The 13,226-nt window shown below is 46.8% G+C and overlaps 1 protein-coding gene across 1 annotated transcript in view; it reads right to left on the bottom strand.

Annotated features, from left to right (window-relative positions):
* ATP13A5 (ATPase 13A5) overlaps positions 1-13,226 on the bottom strand; it is a 110,016-nt gene that overhangs the window by 15,379 nt on the left and 81,411 nt on the right. The window contains exons 23-28 of the mRNA XM_044669503.1: positions 12,273-12,315; positions 10,643-10,752; positions 9,618-9,714; positions 9,133-9,205; positions 4,683-4,857; positions 818-1,023 (exon numbers count right to left, since the gene is read on the bottom strand). Coding sequence (XP_044525438.1) covers positions 818-1,023; positions 4,683-4,857; positions 9,133-9,205; positions 9,618-9,714; positions 10,643-10,752; positions 12,273-12,315 — 704 coding nt within the window. The remainder of the gene's footprint in view (positions 1-817; positions 1,024-4,682; positions 4,858-9,132; positions 9,206-9,617; positions 9,715-10,642; positions 10,753-12,272; positions 12,316-13,226) is intronic.

The raw sequence follows: 13,226 nt of genomic DNA, 5'->3' as shown, positions 1-13,226 counted from the left end.
GCCAATGATTCTCCTAAAAAGTCCCTATTGGGAATGTTCCAGGGGCAGAATCAATAAAGCAAAGAAGTTGAGAGATGCCATGATAATCCTGAAGTTTTAAGAGGGTACCCCAACCTCCCAGAGAACAGATCCTACCTATAAAAAGGTAGGAAAAATGAGTAAATAACAAAAAGCACCTAACTCTAAAGAATTTTTATGGAGACAAAGAGCAAGTACAGACACAGAAGGGGATAGTGAAAACAAAGCAAACACATGCAAAGTCCAAAGAAAAATATGGATTGGACACAGATTCTGGAGGAGCTTAAAAAAAAGACTTCAAAAACCAATTAAGGGAGGCAGAGGAAAATTGGGGAAGAGAAATGAAAGCAATGCAAGAAGAAATGAAAAATGGGACCAAAAAATTGATGGAGGAAAATCAGACNGAGGAGCTTAAAAAAAAGACTTCAAAAACCAATTAAGGGAGGCAGAGGAAAATTGGGGAAGAGAAATGAAAGCAATGCAAGAAGAAATGAAAAATGGGACCAAAAAATCGATGGAGGAAAATCAGACCTTAAAAATTAGAATTGAGCAACTAGAAGATAATGATTTCATGAAAAATCAAGAAACAATAAAACAAAATCAAAAGAATGAAAAAACAAGACAATCTGAAATATTTTATAAAAAGTCCTATCATGAAGCCCAGGAAAAGAGGTATATGTGAGAGTAGGGGTTATGGTGATTGATATGCTTCTACTTCAGCTTGCTGAGGCTCAAGTGAGGAGAGGACCCTGATGAACTCTCTAAAAGAAGTTGTGTCCACTTGGACCCAGTTACTCACAGTTGGTGTAGACAGGCTTTCGGAAAGGTTTCCCCTTTGAGAAGATGAAGGCGACCATGATGCAGTTGAATGTGGCAATGGGCCACAGGGTGGTGCTCTCAAAGCTCAGGATGGAATATGGAATGAGAGTCCCATTGCCCATTGTCAAGTTGCCGTCTACACTGGCATTGGAGAAGGAATCGCTCCGGTTGACCATGAAGCACTGCCTGCAAAAGAAGCACCAGCATTTAAGGGACTTCCCTTTCTACTCTCATCTGATTGGGGATGGGGGAGGAACAATCGGAGCATCATTGGGCGGGTAGGGGACATCTCCCCCAATTCTGAGGCTTAGTCGATCATGCAAGCCACAGGACTTTCTTAAGGGCCTTCTTTCTAAATGCCCAGGAATGGTACTAAGCATAGACATGCAAAGACTAAGATGGAAAAGGCCCAGAAAGGCTTGATCACAGATTCGTCAACACCCAGACACTGAGGAAGACACAGGCATGCAGCACTGACCCCGCCAGTCCATGAGACTTTACCAAAATACAGTTTCCTTGTCATCCCATTCTCAGCACAAAGCCCCAGCAAGCTCCAATAGTTTGGACCCATTTCCCAGTCCTTAAACCAGCATCAGGGAGTGCCTGTGGACCAGTCAGGGATGCACTTTGGCTGCTTAGCTGGACTGAGCATCAAGCTTCCTGGTCAATCAACAGTCACCAAGGATTTATTTACTTTTTAATTAGTGAGGAGATGCAAGAGAACATGTAAAAAGAGTGAATGGCCCGTGCCTTCCGGGAGGGTATTTTTATTAGGAGACACAACATACATATGCCTACTGTTGTGTGGAGATGCAAAGCATGGAATCCCTGCAAAGGTACAGGGATAGCCTCACCCAGAATTCCAAGGGACCCCCTGGAGAACTTTGGGTGAGGCTATCCCTGTACCTTTGCAGGGATTCCATGCTTTGCATCTCCACACAACACTACCCTCGTGTGAGCCAAAGAAGAACGTAGAACATGTATGTGCAGTAACCCTGGGGAGTTAGCTTTATCCTTCTCAGCCACATTAGAATGTGAGTGCCTGGTGGGCAAGGGTGGATTCACTCTTTGTACTTGGATTCCTGGTGCCTAGCCCAGAGCCTGGCATGGCAGGTGCCTAATAAAGACTTATTCAGGGATTGAGTCACATACAAGTGAGGATGCAATAGAAATGGGGCCCCTAACAAGAGAGAGGGTGGCATGAGAACTGGGGCATTGGCAAGTAGCAGAATTCTTCTGGATGTGTTCCTAGACTACGGGCAAGGCAGGATGATCCTCTTGTTCATATTCACATCCGTGGACATCAAGGTACCACAGAACGCAGCCTTTGTTCTCTGCTGTTTATTACTTCATGGTGAGAGAAGTGATTCTGTGCTGTGCCCTGTGTTGGCATGGCTGTGAATAAAAGACAACGATTGGCTTCCTCTGAGGGGTATTCACATACCAAGGCACTGCTTGCCACCCCCCAGCAATAATCCAGAGGGAGGGATGACTTGGAAAAGGGTTTATCATCCAGTTAGCCTGCTGAGAAAGGGAAGGAAGAAAAGCAGGCAGCTCTGGGAGGGTTTCAGACAAGCACTGGAGAAGGAAGCTTTGATTCTTCACTGAACACAGGTAATGAAGTGGGGCCATCTTTAATTTTGATTCCCCAAGGCTGGTTTGCTCAGAAAGGGTCTTCTTGCTCTATTAGCAGGAGCAGGAGCCTCCCCTCCATTTTTTCTTTGTGCTTTCAAAAGCATAAGAGAGACACATCCAAAGCAGAAGGCAGCAGACATGACTAGAGTCCAAATTGTGATCCCATCCCTCCTGAAATAATCTTCTAGAAACAAGGAAAGGAGGGGCAGGCAGATGGAGCCCAACTGGCCTGAAGATTGTCCCAAATAACATGGCAGCAGCATTTTGTTAATGGCAAAGAGGACCACTGGCCCTGGTGGACTTGGCCATTCCCAGATGAAGGGAGGAGAGTATGGAATGACTTGGTTGGGTACAAGAATGACCAGTAGCTCGGAAAATCGCAAAGGAATTTGGTTACCATGGCGACTTGAAGACTTTGAGGAGAAACAAATAGAAAAACAAAATGAGAATCCAATGAAAAGTAATGGACCTTGGGAGAAAAGGAGGCCAGTCCTCATGTAGAGAGAGAAGGTCTAGAAAATAACAAAGGCGGTCACAAATGCTAGAAGAAACAGTATGTTAATTGACCAGAGCTGTGATTTCATCTGTGTAGGGAGCCCCTAGTGGAGAACTCCCCAAAGCCCATCAATGCTCTGTAAGTTCCCAGGACCACTGAGGAGTGAAATGACTTCCTCTGGATCTGATGTGTCAGAAGGGGGATTCACCCTGCATTGAGTCTCAGGCTCTGAGGCTGATTCTCTGTCCTTTAGAGTACGCTGCTTCTCACTGGCTCCAAAAGACCAAACATGGTCAATGCCTCGTATATTAGAGTGACATAGAAACTACCAAGAAAGAAGCAATTATTGAGTGCCTGCCAAATGCTAGACATTGTTCTAGGTTCAGAAGATACAAAGTCAAAGAGGAGGCAGTGCCTGCTCTGTCCAGGATGGCGCAACAGGGTACAGTGGGCAATGCTCTCGTTAATACATTCAGGAAGGTGTGGTACACAAGGGCATAGGGATGAGGGCTACCACTGACAGAGCAGCTTTAATGTCTGTTGGGGGGGGCTTGGCAAATAGTCTCATCAGATCCTCGAAGCAACCCTATAAGGTAAGTGCTATTATTAACCCCATTTTACAGACGAGGAAACTAAAGGAAACAGAGGTCAAGTGACTTACCCTGAGTCACAGAGCTGGCGCATGATGCAAGATTTAAACTTGGAGCTTCCTAACTCAAAGTCTAACAAGAGCCACTAGCCACTTTGCTACCTCAGTATAATATATGACTAGTGGTTCCTTCCAAAGTGTGGCTCATGGACACTCAGGGAATCTTTTAGGGGGTCTATGGGCCAAATCTATTTTTGTAATAATAATAAGTTGCTTTAATTTCTCATACAATAAACATTAATATCTATAACTCAGATTAACAAAAGTACTTTGGTGGGGAAGGGATGTCCATTGTAATTTTTTTAAACCCTTAACTTCTGTGTATTGGCTCCTAGGTGGAAGAGTGGTAAGGGTGGGCAATGGGGGTCAAGTGACTTGCCCAGGGTCACATAGCTGGGAAGTGTCTGAGGTCAATTTGAACCTAGGACCTCCCGTCTCTAGGCCTGATTCTCAATCCATTGAGCTACCCAGCTGCCCTCCATTGTAATTTTTAAGAGGGTTATGAGACCCTAAAGATATGGGATGGGATGGGATGGGAAGGATTGGAGGGATGGGAGGGATGGCATGGCATCATCTGCAGAGCACAGGAGAGGAGAGAAGTGGGAGAGAGCGGAGTGCCATATAACAGTGTACTGTTTTGGAGAGTACAGTTATGGTGCGCTGCCCCCAGCACTGTGCAATGGCACACGCTCTGGAATTCTGCAGCATAATGGATTATTCCATGGAGGTGTTTTACAACCCCACACAGTACTATCCTCTGGGTGATATTGTGCCGTGCCCCACAGTATGAGGCTATAATCCTCAGTATAGCATTGTACTTAAGATGGCAATAAAATGAAATGGAAAGGAGCTTTTCTTGCTAGGGAGGGCTGTAGAAGCCAGGGAGAGGAGTCTGGAAGGTTGATAAGTTGGGGGTGGTGTGCTGTAGAAGCTCCTCTCTGAGGTCTCTGATTATAAGACAGAGTCTCCTCTTTCTAGAAGAACGAAGGCTCCAGCACCCAACATCAGACTGCAGACACTCAATGGAATTTTGTCCTTTTGCCCCCTCGGTCCCTCCAGCCTCACCTGTACCGATGCACCTCACAGTACCAAGGCTGCTGCTTCACAAAGAGGAAAGCCCAGATCTGCACGATGCCGGAAAAGCAGGTGTTCAGAAAGACAGAAAGCAACAGGGGAGGCGAGATGAGCTGCCCAGCAGGTCGGTACGGAGCCAGCTTTGGGTAGGCATGAGTGGAGCTCACTGACAAGGAAAAGGAAAAGAAGGTCAGTTCTCCATGGTTCCTGTGCCCACGTTGGGAGAAAACCACCCAGAGAAGGTTTGTGTCATCTCTCCATGCATCTAAACCCCTCAACCATCCTCTGGGTCCTCAGGCCTGAGCTAGAAATGAGAAAGAGGAAGCTAATGCACAGGACAGAGCACTGGGCCTAGGGTCAGGAAGACCTGAGTTCAAATCCAATCATGCAGAACTAGGAAGCTATATGGCTCCAGGCAGAATTCTGAAGTGCACCTCAGGATCAGTCCCACCAAAACTGCCCCTTGGAATGGGATATTTTCTGGTCTGCTGTCTCGGGTGACATCTTAGAAGAGAGGAGCTCAGAGGAAGCTTCATTCTGAATGAAAGAGCAGTTCCATGGAGCCCTTCCCCACCTCAACTGTCACCTGGAGCTACATGCGTCTTATACGTCTACAGAACATACACATACATGTTGTTCTTATTCTGGTATTCAGTTCATGACCCTGTGGAGAGAGTAGGAGAGCCAGGATTCCAACCCAGATCTTCCGACTCCCAAGCTAGCTCATGTTCCATGAAATCTGGCTGCTCTTAGAACTTCTGGCACACGTCACTACTGTCCATGGGATTTTCTCGGCAAAGAGGCTGGAATGGTCTGCCATTTCCTTCTCCAACGGACTGAGGCAAACAGAAGTGAAGTGACTTGCCCAGGATCACACACAGCTAATGTCTATGACTGGATTTGAACTCAGGTCTTCAGGACCCGAGGCCCAGTGGTCTGACCACTGTACAGCTTCACTACCTCCATACGGCACGTGTATAAGTAAATATGTGAAAGGCATCTTATGTGTGTATATAAATACATTATATGTGTGTATGTATGAATACATAAAATCATTGCTAAGAATGGATTTAAGTGATCGATTGTCATCCTGTGAGGCTGCAAGACACAGAGAATAAAGAACTGGTCTGAGTCAAGATGATCTGGGTTCAAATTTCACCTCTAATGTACATTGCCAAATCGCTTAAGCTTTCAACATCCCCAAGTAACTCGCTAAGACTGCCTGTGGAAGCAAATTAGTGGCCTACGTTGGTAGAGGGAGTTTTGTGCCCGGAGTTTTCTATACTTATAAAATCAGTCCAAAATGGAAAGAAAGATTTTGCATGATGGCAGAGAGGGAAACCTGGGGACTTCACGAGAAGACCACAAACTTGTTTGGATTCTACATGAAGCTCGGAAGGTTTGTCCGAGTTTGCAGGCTGAGCTGTGGACTTCGTGGCTATGATTTCAGAATTAGCCTTTGTCCAATCAGAAATGCTTCTCATCTGGCCAATGAGGGAATGACTATTTTATGGAGTATCGACAACTGTCAACCCAAGCCTAAAGGGACTGGACCTCTAATCCTGATGGGAGCCCAAATAGTAAAGGCTTTAGAGGTCCAAGAGTTGGGAGCAAGAAAGGACCTTAGAAGCTATCTGGGTTGAATCCTCGCATTTGACAGAAGGATAAACTGAGGCTCAGATATTTGAAATGTTTTGCCTCCAGCAGAAAGTAGGAGAGCCAGGATTCCAATGCAGATCTTCTGACTCCCAGACTAACTCACATTCCATGAAATCTGGCTGCTCATAGAACTTCTGACACGTGAAAGTAGTTTCAGAATAAACTCAGGACTTGGAATTTGGGTCACTGGGGGAGGGGCCCAGAAAGGGGTTCCGTCAGAGAAGTTTCAGTTATGATGATATGTAGGGAGATTGAGGAACAGGCAAGACTTGGGGTACAGTCCAGCTTGCAGGATGGTGGAACTCTTAGATCAAACTGTTTCTTCTTCTTTCCCCCTACATATTCCCAAAGGATCTTCTTATCTACAACCACAGCAGCATTCTCCATAGTGGGTGCTTAATAAATGTTGAACTGGATCCAGTTGCATTGAATGTATCTGGAATTGAACCTGTAGCATCGCTCCTACTTTGGGAGCTGGAAGGAGTCTTAGCTGAGATCTAAGTCCTTCCCTTTGCCAATGGCCTTCCAGAGCAGAGACTCCAGAGGATGTTTTAATCTCTTCCTTCTCAATGTTCTTGGCCTGGACTAAAGGCCAGGAACTAGGCATGACTTTGTCAATGTTAGAAGAACTTTGATGGATGCAGAAGTGCCCATCCAAGCAGCTGGCACATGTTGGAGAGCCCATGATGAGGGCACCTTTTGGAATGATGGTTTCCCTAACATAATGAAGTCATTACCAGCCATCATTGTCCTCAGTGAATCCCTGAAGACCAGTCTTTTACCAGTCCCATCTCATGGTTCCCCAAAACTGATGTTACTGTCTCTCCACTTACTACTAGCTGAATGACCCTGGGAACATCACTAACCTCCCTCGGTCTCCATTTCTTCCTCTGTAAAAAGTAGGAGTTGGACTCTATTTCCTCTGAAATCCCTTCTAGCTCTGGGGTTAAGACCTGAGGACGCTTTCCTCATCGAGCATTAAAAGACGAGTTGAGACTTGGAGGAAGAGTTCAGGGAATTTTGCAGGCTAGAAACGCTGGTGACTGTGATTTCTCTTTTGGTCACACTTCCTCAAGGTGGGAACAGTCTCTGGTGCTTTCCTTTGGCCCAGACAGTCCATATCAGGCTACCTTTCATGTAGGAAATGACCCCCTCTAGGATTTTTTGCCAGGATTTTGCTGGACAGCTCCTTCATCAACTCATGCTTTTTATCCAGCCAGCCTCCATTAAGGTGGATTTCACAGGATTTCTATCCAAGGAAGGCCACGTGGGAAGTGAAAGAATCAAGAGGATTGACTGTTCCATGTGTGAGCATCGAGCCCAGGATGAACCCCAGGATCGTGTAGCTAGGAATGACCATATAGATCACTAAATCTGGTCCTTCAATGACAGATGAGGAAAATGTGACCAGCTAGGAAGCATCTGAGGCAGGATTTGACCTCGGGTCTCCTGGACTCCAGATCTACTATTCTGTCCACTAAAATGTGCTGCCTCTCCAAAGAAGTCAGTTTTAATGGAGTTCCCAGTCTCCAGAGATGGAAGAGACCTTCAAGGCTATCTCATCAAGCTTTCATTTTACATGTAAAAAAAAGAGAAACCCAGAGTGATGAGAGAACTTTCCCAGGGTAGCACAGTTTATAAAGAGCAGTTGGGATTCGAACCCAAGTCTTGTGACTAAATCCAGTGAATGATGTTTCCATCCTACCATGCTGACTGACTTCCCAAAGAGTCTGACCCCTGAAGTCCAGACTGACAAAAGATTATGCGCCAGCTTTCACTGCTAGGACATATTAATGTGGAACTAGGAACCAGGACTCGGGCCTCCGGAATCTCATTCCTGCCATTTTCCTACCCCTCTAGCTCCTTCCTGGTCTGACCACTAGAGCCCCTACAGGTGATACTCAGAAGGTTAGTGAGCAGGACAGGATGGCATTATTTTGAGTTTTTGATTTTGTTGGCCTTGATCGGAGATGCATCATGCAGATCCCCTTTGAGTGGCCGGCAGAGGCAGCGTGACATCCAGATTATTCTTGGGATCAGGGGGCCCTGGTGATACTAATGGTATATATTGAAAGAAAACTTTTCTGGATTATGAACAGACATTTCCATCTCATAAAGCCAAAGTGATAGCACCCCAGTCCCTCGTGCATAACACAGTGATTCATCTTTGGGTTCTTAAAATAAATGACTGGTGCCAACTTCGCATGTTTTAAGATGTTGTGCAAAAGCCTTTGGGGGACTTTGGCAGGTGATGGATTTCTTTCTTCTTGCCTTCACATTAATGGCCAAAAAAGAAAGCCTTTTCTCTGTTCTCTGCTGGGGCCGCCACTTCTCTCACTTACTAAGAACTGGGATCAGGACCCAGGAAAAATGTCACTGGAAGAAACTCCAAGAAGGTCAATTGATCCCATATAACAAGGCCACATGCCAGTTGACCAACATCCCCCCAAGGCAAGGGATGGGTCAAATGAGGCCCCCCCTCATTTTCTAGGTTTCTTGAGATGCTGCTTTGATGTCTAAGTAGGTCCCCACATTCCCACTCACTAGGTGTGGTTCTAGGGTCTGACAGACCCTATTGTTCTCTTTGGCTAAATCGGTGACGGACAGGAGACCTTCCACAGGATTCCAGCTGAGTGTGTGGGCCCAAAGACTTGGCCCCTGACGGGTTGGTACAAAGTGGCTCTAGCTCGGTTCCCATCCTGACATTCACAAGAGAACAGGTTTCCTGGATGAAGGGTTCTTCCAGAGCCACCCCCTCCCTGAGCTTCATGAAGGGGCTTACTTGTTAGACAGACCATCAGGGTGATGGCCACATCCTGCATCATGTACTGGTAGTTCCCAAAAAGTTGTAACTGCTAAAAGAGAAGAAAATATACGGTTACACATGTTGGGGCTGGCTTGGTGAGGAGAGGAGTCTGGGGGGAAACGGCGGCCTTTGCCAATGAAGAACTTAGACAAGAACTAGTATTGGTGGGTTGGGAGAACGACACCCAAAATGTCACCAGAGACATCACAGGCCACTTGACATGGACATGGGGAGAGGGGAGACAGATGGGGGTCCACTGCGGGTGGGGTGGGAGAGAGCACTCATTAAGGGTCTTCCGTATTTCTGTGAGGCTTCCAAGAAATGAAATTCCCTTCCTTCTCTGACTCAAACCCATCTGGGCACAAACAAAATTCTCCCTAACCCTTCCCCTGCCATGTACCTGTCTTGGTGGCAAAAAGCCCAGCTGAGCTGAGAAGGAATGAATGGTCTTTGACGCCTACCCAGTAAAGCAGAGATGTGCCAATGAACTGAATGATTCCGTACATGGTGAGGTACTTAAACACTCCAAAGGAAGACACCAACGCAGCTCTTCCTTCCCTATTCACGAAGAAAAAGAAAATAAAGTGAGGTTCATGTCTTCTCCCAGGAGGTTTTCACTGGGACAGAATGAGGGTTTAGTGACTTGGTGGTCTGATACAGAAACGTTTCAATATCAACTTCAGACTGAACATTCCCTTCTAACAAAATGTTACTATGTCCCACCTCTTCTCTCCATATCTTTGCATTGGCTGTCCCCCATGCCCAGCATGCCCTCCCTTGATACTTTTACCTCATAGTTACTTTCTTCCTGACAAGAGAAGACACACTGGGATGAAGAAAGATAAAGGGATTTGGTCAAAGCAAAGGCAGAGAAGACAGAGGAGAGGGAGGAGGAAAAGAAGGAGGAGGAAGGAGAAAGAAGAGGATGTTTCAGAGGGAAAAGAATTTGAGAAAATGTTGCACATGATGGATACTACAAGAGAGACCTCATGGGTGTGTGGAGAGTGCTGGCAAAGCCCTCTCTGAGGGTAGCGTGTTTGGCTCTGTGACAGCCCAGAAAGAAGTCAGAGGCAGGAAGGGCGATGACAGAATCTGGCTCCCCGAAGATCCCAGAAGGCCAGAGCACTGCCCCACACCAAGCAAGAAGAAATTCAGTGGGGACACACGTGGTTCTACTCCTGTATCGGAAACGCCTATGTAAGTTCAAGTTGGATGGGAGAAACAAAAGAACAAACGAATGAAGGAAGAGACGGATGAGTAAATGAATGGAGAGACGGCTAAACACCTCTTTGGCATCTGTTCCCAGGTCGGTGTGCTCAGGTTAGACCTGCTGTAGCTGTACCCTGCTCCTCGGATTACACTTTTCATTCTCCTTTGTACCCATTGCTTGGAGCCACGTCTTTTCCATTTTCAGTTCATCTAAAATCTGTCTAAAGTGGTGCCACCCATTTGGCCAAAATGGTGCCCCTCTGGCTGGGTGACTGACCTGATCAGGTGTGGCACACACTCTATGTTAGCTGTTTTGGAGGTGAAAGGAGAAGCCACAGACGCTTCTTGCTCAGACAGCGAGATGCCAGCATGGGCCATTTTCAAAGCCTGTAATGAAAGTTTTATGTCACACATGAGAATTGAGCACATCGAGATACATTGCCCGTGAAGAGGAAATCGTGGCACTCCTCCCCAAAGCGGCCATTACAATCCCCTGGATGTATTGCACCAAGCCCATCTGGGAAGTGTGGGCACAAATCATTGCCTGGAAGCTCCATCTGGGGAACTGATTCTCCAGTTAGAAACGCTGGAAGGCCAAGGGAAAATTCCAAGCTATGGAGCAAGTAACTGCCCAGAATGAATGACTTTTCCCTGGCCGGTGACTTAAGAGCCCCTGGCTTAATACTGCATGATAATTCTACGGGACCATTGCAGGGCAATCACCGAATACAAACATGGAATCGGCCTTCGAGACCTTCTTGTGTGGCCTCTCTCTGGATGAGCATTTCTTCTGCCCCCTCCCCAAAGTCTCTCGCCCTTGCCCTTCCACTGGATTCAACTTCCTTCACGCTGAGCGCCCTAGCTGTGGCCCTTGGGGAAGTGGCTCCACGGGGCCTCGATGAAATCTGCAGCTTGAATGACCTGATCTCTAAGACGGCAAGTGGCTCCCAAGCTTTCTGGGGACGAGCTCTCCTGTTTAACAAATAAATATGCACAGATGGCCACATGGTCAAGGTTCTCCTCTTGGGATTCTTTGAATGCCAAGAAAGGAGTCTAGCTCTAGAGCAGCAAGGGACCTCAATGGCTGTCTTGTCCAGGTTCCAGATCGGATGGAGGAGGAAGCCAGCTCTGGGAGATTCAAAGCTGGATCCGAGCTTCCTCATGAAGTGAGTCTCTGAGGTAGGATCTGGAATGATGGCTTCTGCCTCCTCATCCCCCATCCTCCAAGTACAGTAAAGAGATGCTGAATTCCTGGGGCTTCCTCTCATTGTGTATTGACTCCATCACTTCATCTCCAGATAGCTGAAGGAATGGGAACGGATGTCTGGGAGAGGAGTGTCCGTCATCCATTCAGTGGGCAGAAAACCTCTTTGTTTGCTTGTTACCCAAACTCTCGCTGGGAGTTACATCGAGTTAAGAAACAGCAACGTGGGATGCAGAGATGAATCCGTGATCCCTTGGCAATGACCCTGAGGCTCTCCTGCCTGGATATCTGGGGATGATCACTTGAGAACTGTTGCTTTAGAGGTTTTTTGAGGGAAGAAGCATGGCATGTAGGAAGGGTACCGGGCTCAGCGTCGGGAAAGTCTTTGTACTCTGAGTCCATCCCTTCTAACCAAATGACCTTGTACCTGTCCCTCTCCTCTCTAGGCCTCACTTTCTTCCTCTGTCAAATAAGGAGTTGGGCAAGATGGTCTCTAAGGCCCTTCAGTAAGCTTGCCATGGCAGTTGAGGATGGGTAGCAAATCTGCTCTCAGGCTCTCTGTCTCTTGTCTAAACTCAAATGAGCAATAATGGCAATGAATGGCAGAAGGATAAAGGGGAGACTAAGAGGAGAGGAGGAGGTAGAACCCAGCCACCTGGCCTTCCCAGGAAAGCTGGACAACAGAAGGGGAATTTCTACTCACCCCACAGTCATTCGCTCCATCACCACACATGCCGACATAGTAACTGGAGGGAAAATGACATGGAAAATTTCAGATGTTTCCTTGAGTCCTATTCATCTCCCCTGGCACACCTGCCCTGTGTAGGTGTTTGGCATGTTTAAAGTCAGCCCAGGGGAAAGAAGGGCTGGGAAATAGAGGTGAGCAAAGGATTCTGGTCCTCTCCTCCTTTGCGTTGTCTTAGCCCACCACCCGTTAGCCAGAGACTTCCATAGAGGCCCTCAAAGGACTGGGAGGAGGCCTTCTAGTCCAATACCCTCATTGGACAGAGAAAGAAATCCTTCAAGAGAAGAGGCCCATCCGGAGATCTTGGCTACTCCGGAGCCAAGTGCTTTGGGAGTTCCCACAGTCACAGTTTCTCCAGCTTAGACTCATGCAAACAAGCACAGCCTGAGGGGTTTGTTTGTTGACTGACTGCAGGACTTTCATCTGACACTCTGTTGGTGAAAATCATAGAAACAACTAAGTAAATGGCACATTTTGCACACGTGTGCACACACATGCATACATGTGCATTCACATCTCTGAAGCATCACAGTGCCATGCAACCTTTATGAGAAAAGAAGATTGCCACTAGCTCAGGTCTACTTGGAGAGATAAGGAGTGAAATTAGGCACACTGCAGAAGATCTGCAGATTCAGAGAGAAATCAAGAATGCCAAAAGACTTCAGCATTCTTCCAGAATTGTGCTAGGAATTCTACCACGGTGCTTAACACAGTGCCTGGCAAGCAGTAGTCACTTAATAAATGCTTGTTGATGATGGTGGTCATGATAACGACAATGATGATGAAGAAGAAAGAAGAAGGTTGGGAGGAGGAGGAGGGGAGGAGGAGGAAGAAGAGGAAGAAGAAGAAGAAGAAGAAGAAGAAGAAGAAGAAGAAGAAGAAGAAGAAGAAGAAGAAGAAGAAGAAGAAGAA

Source organism: Gracilinanus agilis, chromosome 3, assembly GCF_016433145.1.
Source record: "Gracilinanus agilis isolate LMUSP501 chromosome 3, AgileGrace, whole genome shotgun sequence".
NCBI classification, from domain to species: domain Eukaryota; kingdom Metazoa; phylum Chordata; class Mammalia; order Didelphimorphia; family Didelphidae; genus Gracilinanus; species Gracilinanus agilis.
This window is presented reverse-complemented; position numbering and strand designations above follow the sequence as displayed.